Below are 8,980 nucleotides of genomic sequence, written 5' to 3'. Positions count from 1 at the left end.
CTCTCCCTCTCCCTTTCCCTCTCTCCTATATTTTTGCTTTTATTGAAATTATATCGTGACTATGGTTTCCTCTCCCTCTACTCCTACCAGTTCCTCTCCACCTCTCATACTATGCAGGTCTTCTCCCTTTCTGTCTTGCATTAGGCTTCTAAGAGATAATAATAAAATATCACAAAATAAAAATATAATAAAAGAAAACAAAAACCTATCCCATAAAAGTTGGACAAGGCAAGCCAATAGAAGGAAAGAGCCCAAGAGAAGACACAAGAGCCAGATCCCTTCACTACCACACTCAGGAGTCACATAAAAATCACTAACCTGGAAATCATACTATATAAACAGAAGACCTGGTATAGACCAGTAAGACTCTGCACCTGCTGCTACAGTCTCTGTGATAAGGCCTTGGTTTCTCATGTCCTCTATCCCCTCTGGCCCTTATACTCTCTGTGCCTCCTCTCTTCTGTAAATTTTCCTGAGCTCTGAGGGGAGAGTTTTGATGAAGACAGACCCAATTAGGGCTGAGGGTTCCAAGGTCTGCCTCTCTCTATATATATGTGTGTGTGTGTGTGTGTGTGTGTGTATACATATATACATGTGTGTGTGTGTGTGTGTGTGTGTGTGTGTGTGTGTGTGTGTGTCTTGGGGGTGATTCTTTGTATCTGTTCTCATCTGCTGCAGGAGGAAGCTTTTCTGATGACGGCTGAGCAAGGCACTGATCTATGAGCGTAGCAGAATGCCATTAGGAGTCACTTTATCACTAGGTTTTTCTAGTTTTGTTTTAAGACCATTTTTAGTTTTGTTTTAAGACCATTAGTATTTGGCCCCTGGGCAGTCTAGTCTCTGATTCTTGGTCATCCAAACAATGTTGGCTATGTGTTCCATCTTGGGAGTGGGCCTTCAGTCAAACCAGCTATTGGTTGGTTACTACCATAAGTTTTATGCCACCATTGCCCTAGACTATCTTGCAGGCAATACAGCGTTATAGGTCAAAGAGTTTGTGGCTGGCTTGGTGCTTTTATTTCTCCTTTCTTAGTAGTATGCAGAGCACCTTTCTGTATCACAGATGCTGAAACATAGGGATGAAGGTTTTATGTAGGCACTAGTTTGATTTTTCCATGTTCAATGCAATGTGCAGGTGTTGTCTTCAGCCATCAGGCATCACTGTCAGATAGTGAAGAGCAACCTGTCGTCTTGGAAACAGCTTCACTTGTTGGAGCTTCCCATGAGACCCCTTTGGCCAACAACTCAATTACTGTTATTCAATCCTGGTTCTGGAAGCTTCATTTGAAGACAAAAGTTGGGACTCTGTTTCCCCAAAATTTGGTGACTTCATCTAGATAGCCTTCATATATGTAACTATTTTATGACATTTCTACTGTATTATATCAAATGGCCCTTAATTTTAGCTGTCTCCCTATATTCCCTCCCTCAACCTCCTCCTCCATCCCCTTCCCCATTTGATCCTCCAATTCCAGACTATTCATCCATCCATAATTATCTGTTCTATCTCCTTTTCCTAATGAGACCTATCTGTAGCCTCTGGTCTATTATTCTATGCTGACCCTCTTTAGTTCTATGGACTTTAGCTTGATTATAATTAACTAAACAGTTAATATACACATGTAAGCAAATACATGGCGTATTTGCCTTTCTGGATCTGGAATACCTCACTCCAGCTGATTTTTTTCTAATTCCATAAATTTGCCTGCAAATTTCATGACATCATCTTTTAATGGCTGAGTAATACTCCATTGTGTAAATGTACCACGTTTTCTTTATCTATTCTTCTGTTGAGGGACATCTAGGTTGCTTCAAATTTCTGGATATTATAATTAGAGTAGTAATGAACATGGTTAATCAAGTGTCTTGTGATAATGAAGCATCATTTGTGTACATGTCCAAGAGTTGTATAGCTGGATTTTAAGGTAGATCAAGTCCTCTCTTCACAGAGAACCTCCACACTGATTTACACAGTGGCTGTACAAGTTTGCACTCCCACGACCAGTGGATGAGTGTCCCCCTTATACCATATCTCAATCTGCTTTTTATACCTGGTTCTTCCCTTTTGCAATAACAGCATATATAGCTTGTTTATATTTTTATCAAAGCCCACCATTAAGAGATTGTGGGCTTTTAAAGAGAAGTTAAACTTTTAAAGCATTGGAAGTTTTAAAGACTGTGGAGCTTTTAAATGAAGACTGTGCTATATACTTCAATATTAACATGAGATCTTGGGAGCAAGAAAGAAACATTATGATTTAACAGCAATATGTTTGTGTTGACAAGGGAATGAAGTGTCTTGGTTGGGATTAATTTTCAACTTGACACAGCCGGAAATCATCTGAAAAGAGAAATCACAATCAAAAAATTGCCTGGATCAGGTTGCTCTGTGACATCTGTGAGGAGTTGCCTTGATTATTAATTGATACACAAAGGCCCAGCCTATTGTGGACAGATGGTGCTGACTATGTTTAAAAAAAAAAAAAAAAAAAAAAAAAAAAAAAAGGCTAGTTCAGCATGAGTTAGTGAGTGAGCCAGAGAGCAAGCCAGCCAGCAGTGCTCCTCCAGGGCCCCTGCTTCTAGATCCTGCTTGGGTCTTTGCCTTGATGCCCCTCATTCAGTGATGGGCAGTGACCTGAAAAGCCAGATCAACCTTCCCTTCACCATGTTTCTTTTGATTTGAGTGTTTTATCACAGCAACGCATAAAACTAGAACACCATCTGACACCTCCCCACCATGGTTGTGCTCAAGTGACTCCCTCTCAGTGAGGTCTCCCTTTGCCAGTGTGACCTCCCCCAGACTGCCTCGTTTCTACACTACACTTATTATCATCTAACACAGTTTATACTTTATATATTTATATATCACCCTCCTTCTTCAAGACACAAACTCCATGAGGATAGGCAATGTGTGCCTGTCTGTCTGTGTGCATGTGTGTGTGTGCCTGTTTGTCTTATACATTACCATTGTTCTGGAGTGTAATTTGGTATCTGCCCAGAGTAAGCATTGTGTAAGCATCTGCAAGTGAGTAAATAGGTAGTGTTGCCTTCTGTTAGTGAGGACTCTTGGGATATTCAACATTAGGCACTTTAGGCTCTGTTCTGCTTTGAAGCTATCTAGAAGGACTATGGACTATACACCCCCACGAGGATGTATACATAGCCAGGAATATGGGAGATGTCTTTTAGAGATAGTAGGTGTGCTTAAGGTCTACCACAGTGCTTCTTAATCTTCCTAATACTGTGTGACCCCTTAATACAGTTCCTCATGTTTTGGTGACCCCAACCATAAAATTATTTTCACTGCTTCTTTATAGCTGTAATGTTGCTAGTTGTGAACCACAATGTAAACATCTGATATGCAAGATATCTGATATGTGACCCCCCCCCAAAAAAAGGGATCCAGACCTACAGCTTGAGAAGCACTGTATACTGGCTGGTTCTGTGTGTCAACTTGACGCAGGCTGGAGTTATCACAGAGAAAAGAGCTTCCTGGGAGAAATGCCTCCATTAGACCCAGATGTGGGACATTTTCTCAATTAGTGATCAAGAGTGGAAGGGACCATTGTAGGTGATACCATCTCTGGGATGGTAGTCCTGGGTTCTATAAGAAAGCAAGTTGAGCAAGCTAGGGGAAGCAAGCCGGTAAGAAACATCCTTCTATGGTTTTTGCATCAACTCCTGCCTCCAAGTTCCTACCCTGTGTGAGTTCCTGTCCTGGCTTCCTTTGGTGATGAGCAGCAATGTGGAAATGTAAGCTGAATAAACCCTTTCCTCCCCAACTTGCTTCTTGGACATGATGTTTTATGCAGGAATAGAAACCCTGCCTAAGACACACTGTTTTAAGGGATTTCTCCTCGGAGTAATAATTTGAGTTTTCATCTGAGCAGGAGCTGTCCAGCAAATATGTAACCTCCAATTCTGAGATGAAGGTCTTAGATTCTCACCTCCTGTCCTTCCCAACTGCTGACACTACAAATCACTGCACAAACCTGAAGAGAACTGGCAAGATATTCAGCCTTGAAATATGTTCCATGATTTTCTTTTCCTTGTGATACTAATTAAATCTCATTTACAAACCCGCTTATATGATGGTGTGCTTGAAAGCTACCTGAGAGAGAGAGAGAGAGAGAGAGAGAGAGAGAGAGAGAGAGAGAGAAGGAAAGAGGCAAACACTAGCTCTCAAAGGGCATGTTTCAGGTGGTAACACACTAGACAGCACCTGGAGTGCAGACTAGGCCCCATAGACACTGTTGAGCCCCTCTGATGACCCTTGGGTAGACAGCAGAGAGTAGAAATGTGAGAGGGGGAAAACCAATAGAATTAACAGATTTGTCTCCCAGAGTTTCTTCTAGCTAGATAAAATTATCTGAAACTCAAAGCACAAAGCTAAGCCTTTCTTTTAGCAGACCCAAGCTGCTTGTCACCTGCCATTTGCTCAACACAAAGAGAGTGTTTTAAAAATAAAAATAAATATGAAAACAAAACCCCAGAAACCATTTCACTGCTTCGGTTGATGCATAGGCACAACCTCCACCCACCTGCTTTGGAGGACACTGGTGTATCTCACTGAAGGGAAATTTTGTCTTGTGAGACTGCATTCTGTAATTACCATAATCTCCATTCTCAAGAGGCTGTAGCCAGTGAAGTGGATTAGTGCCCGAGCCTTTGGGGGGGTCTCCGGAGAAGAGAGTTGAAATCTCAAGCTTAGGTCATAAGCAAAGATGAAGGGGGTTGGTCTAGTGGCTTATCCCCTTTGGGGAGCAATGAAAGGCACAGCAAGTTATGATTATTAATCTTGTTCAGATGAGGCTCGGCCAGAAGCATGGATAGTTGATCCTCATCCAAAGAGGTTGGCACAGTCCACAGAAACCCTGACTCCTTGAATTCACTCTGGGCCTTTTCAAACACAATGGGATTTTTTTTTTCTCCCAAAAGAAATCTCAGTGTGATGGTTTGTTCACTGATTAGAGAAAAGCATATGATTTCGCAGAAGTGCCCATTTGGGCTCAAATAATTTAAATGGATGTAAAGTAGCCTGTGATTATCAGCATATTATGGAAGGGGAATAGATACACCATCCTGTCTTCTCTCCTGACAGGTGTACTTCTATTGGATCTGCCGGGATGCTGGAGCATTCGAGTGGTTTGCTGATCTGTTACTTTCACTGGAAACACGGATGAGTGAGCAAGGGAAGGCTCATTTGCTAAGCTACCATATATATCTCACTGGCTGGGATGAAAACCAGGTATCAGTAAAACCTGGGGTCTCCATTACTGCTTCCATTCTTAAAAGAAACCTATTTCCATAATGAGCCATTGGGCAGCAGCAAAGAATTATCCTAAGGTTCTTAAAGGGGAGAGAGGAACGGAATCAAGCCAGACTGAAAACAACTACTTAAGATGTAGCAATAAAAAGACTTCTAGCTGTTGGGTAATAAACAGCAACCCAGATATTAGAAATCTTAAAGTTCAAATTTGTCATTTGAATAGCGGAATCAGTGTCTTGTCATTAATTGGCTGCGTTATCCGCTGAATTCCTAATTGCTTCTGATTCTGTGTTGCTCAGAGGAAAACAGAAAAGATTCCACGTTGTTTCTCTGCAGCCTTTCATATTGAAAAGCATGTAAGTCAGAAAATTACTCTGGATGCATGATTTGCATAGAGAGTTCTTTCTCTTACGGGATTCTCAGAAAACTTGCACCCTGAATCTCACCAATACTGAGATGACCTTCTGCTTGGGTAGATGTTCTGCAAGCCATTGTAGTAATGAAGTATAAAAACTGAGTTTGACAAAAGTGATGTGTGTCAACGTACTGACAGTACAGTTTCAATCTTTTGATAAAAGTTATCATGATTGGGATATAAATGATGACTAGGGAATCAGAGTCCAGTTGGAATCTCCAAACATTGGAGTCAACAAAGTCATGACACTAATTTATGAAAAGCATGTTTTAAACTGTGCATCTGGGGATGATATTAGATGGTATTGTTGATATGCACTTTTAAGGAAAATAGAATTACACCAAGGAGCTTTGTATTGTTCACCAAAGTTACAGATGATTACTCTATGGGTTCTGCAAATGTTCTCTCTCTCTCTCTCTCTCTCTCTCTGAGATTCAAAATATGTTTTGGATTTTTATGGTCTTAATTCCAGTCCTTCTTAAATATTTAACCCTCTGAGATAATTTGAAATTGCAGGTTTCTTGGGAACTGGGCTTGATAGATCTTAATGAATTATATGGTGTTAATTAGGTTTTCCAAACAAACGTTTTCACTATCCAAGCAGGATTTTTGACTGATGACCTATTTGGTGAAGCACAGACGTGGCTTTTGTCTTTTGCTTCTGAGCCCCCCTGCCTGTCCTTCCACTGCTGAAGTAAATTGGTCCCAAGTGTTTACTTAGCCAATCCCTGTCACTTGGGATTTATGAGACTTGGAACTCTGAAGTGGATTTTGTGACAGCATAACTCTGCCGTGCCCTATCTATGCCCCATTCAAGACTGAGATATAAAATGACCTCTTTTTTTCCCTAAATTTAAGTAAATTCAAGTTGATAGCTTCTTAAGTTTTCCCATGGCGTGTCAGAAATTCTTCACACTTCCAGATTTCAAGCAGGAAATCACTAATCTCCACATTTAAGGAAAAGAAAGAGTTGGTGCATTTCTGTCAGTTAACTCAAGCGCTGAGGGGCTGTTTTAGAAATAGCCCATTCTTAAACTGAATCCAACAACCTCAAAGTGGCAAATTGACAAGAACAGAAGGGACAGATGGGAGAGGTATTACAAAGGGCAACTCAAAAGAGTTGGAGATTAATTGAACAGTGGGATGAGAAATATGGAACAGATATAATTCCAAATGTTTGAACACCAGAGACTGGGCGTTTCCACTGTCATAAGTAGGGAAGGCTTCCCCCCTATGAGATAACACCATAGTGTCTTAACAAATACTTGAAGGACCTTCTTAAGCTAACCTATTTCAAGGCGAGCCTCACTGTTTTCCTACAGTCCCAGAGCTGTCATCTAATGGCTGCTCATGCACCCTGCTGTGTGTACTCAGGCTTTTAAGTCTTCTGCTCCTGCTTCTGTTTCCTCCATTTCCCCATCCTCACATGGCATGCAGTGCTGTTCCCAAACTCTTTTGCCTAAATACAAATGCTGTTACCTAAGGTCAGACTAGCCTGACAGCAGTATCTGCAGCCTGACATTCTGAAGGCCAGTCTGCCCTTGTCCGCTGGTCTGTTAGAGTATCCACCATAACTTGCATGTGAACCTCCAACACTAGCTTCCTTCTTGGACTAGGAAAAGAAAAACATTCAGGCAACTCATATTCAAAGCAGGTAGCTGCAACTCGAGTTGGGCGTGGCGAGGCTGCTTTTGAAATTGTCAAAACTAGCAAGATTTAAAGGGTGAGAGAAAAACTGCTATGTGAGTTCCAGAGCTGAGCATTCTCAGGAACGTTGCAGAGCACACATACCTGAGGCAGGAGGGACAAGGTAGCTTCTAGAATTCACAGCAGCTAAAGTCAATGGTAGAGCCTGATTAGATGCTTATAATGAGTAGTGTGCCTGGGCTCTTATATATGAGCCTCTAATTACATGGTGACTGGATGAATTCACTGGGTTTGAAAGCAGTCACTTGCAGAGCTCCAAACAGACCTCATAATGTTTCCTGCCCCCAACATCACATCACCACCTTCAAGTGTAGCCCCCAGCACTCAAAACCTAATACTATACAGTTGGCTATCTGTATTGTTGAGTTCCACATCTGTGTGTTCAACCAACTGAAGACTGAAAATGTTGGGAAAAAACACATCTGTACTGAAAATATATGTCCATCTCAGTTCTTTACCATTATTCTCTGAACAATACAGGACAACTCTTTTCCTAGTTGTTATATGGTAGTAAGGTTTTATAAACCATCTAGATAGTTTAAAGAGAAAATGTGAGTTGCTTACACACAAATTCTTTTTTTTAAACTTTTATTGCATTATGATGAGAAAAGATACATGATTTCAATTTATCTGAATTTGTTAACATTTAAAAACATATTTTAAGGAAATAGAATTAAATCACATTATTGTTTTCCTTTTGTTTCCCAACTCCTCCCAGAGACCTCTTCTTCAATACCTACAATATCTTTTTTGTCATATTCCTTAAAATGTATAAAATATTATAACAATAAAAATGAGTATTATAAAAGTTGTTTGATATAAAACAACAATCAATTTAACAGTCTTATGTAGATGCTTGTCTACAGCAATACTAAAAATACATGTTTTTCTCAATATAAATTTTAAATAACTCCAAACATATTAACTGTATATTTTAAAATAATACATCACTATTAGTATTTTCTTAAGTGAACATAAATATATAAAGTCTTTTTGTTTGTTTGTTTGTTTGTTTTGTATTTAGTAGAGTTTAAAATCTTGGCTCTTACTATGGTACAAGCCCAAAATAAGAACAATTTTTAGACATTGGATTTCATTGTAATAAGACTGTACCTCAATGACCCTTACATCACCGAAGGATTTTACCTCCATCGTAGCTAAGCTGAGAGCTGACAGTTCTGCTGCTCTGAGGAATGAATTGTAGGCACAATTTTTGGATACAGACTTCCTGCTATGGTCAAAGCTATTTGACTTGAGTGAGTGACTTTATTCTCAGCCCACAGAGAACAGGTTACATTCATTTAAGAAATGGTGAGGCTGGCGAGATGGCTCAGTGGGTAAGAGCACTGACTGCTCTTCTAAAGGTCCTGAGTTCAGGTCCCAGGAACCACATGGTGGCTCACAACCACCTGTAATGAGATTGGATGCCCTCTTCTGGTGCATCTGAAGCAGTAAAATAATTACGCCGGAGGGAGCAGGGCCAGAGCAAGCAGGGCCAGCAGAGGTCCTAAGATCAACAGTAGCCACACACATGATAACTCACGGCCATCTGTACAGCTACAGTGTACTCATACACATAAAATAAATAA

The 8,980-nt window shown here is 40.4% G+C and overlaps 1 protein-coding gene across 1 annotated transcript in view; it reads left to right on the top strand.

The window, feature by feature from the left end:
* Nox3 (NADPH oxidase 3) overlaps positions 1-8,980 on the top strand; it is a 64,617-nt gene that overhangs the window by 41,534 nt on the left and 14,103 nt on the right. The window contains exon 11 of the mRNA XM_031352065.1: positions 5,102-5,248. Coding sequence (XP_031207925.1) covers positions 5,102-5,248 — 147 coding nt within the window. The remainder of the gene's footprint in view (positions 1-5,101; positions 5,249-8,980) is intronic.

The sequence above is a fragment of the Mastomys coucha genome, unplaced genomic scaffold (assembly GCF_008632895.1).
Source record: "Mastomys coucha isolate ucsf_1 unplaced genomic scaffold, UCSF_Mcou_1 pScaffold5, whole genome shotgun sequence".
NCBI classification, from domain to species: Eukaryota; Metazoa; Chordata; class Mammalia; order Rodentia; family Muridae; genus Mastomys; species Mastomys coucha.
This window is presented reverse-complemented; position numbering and strand designations above follow the sequence as displayed.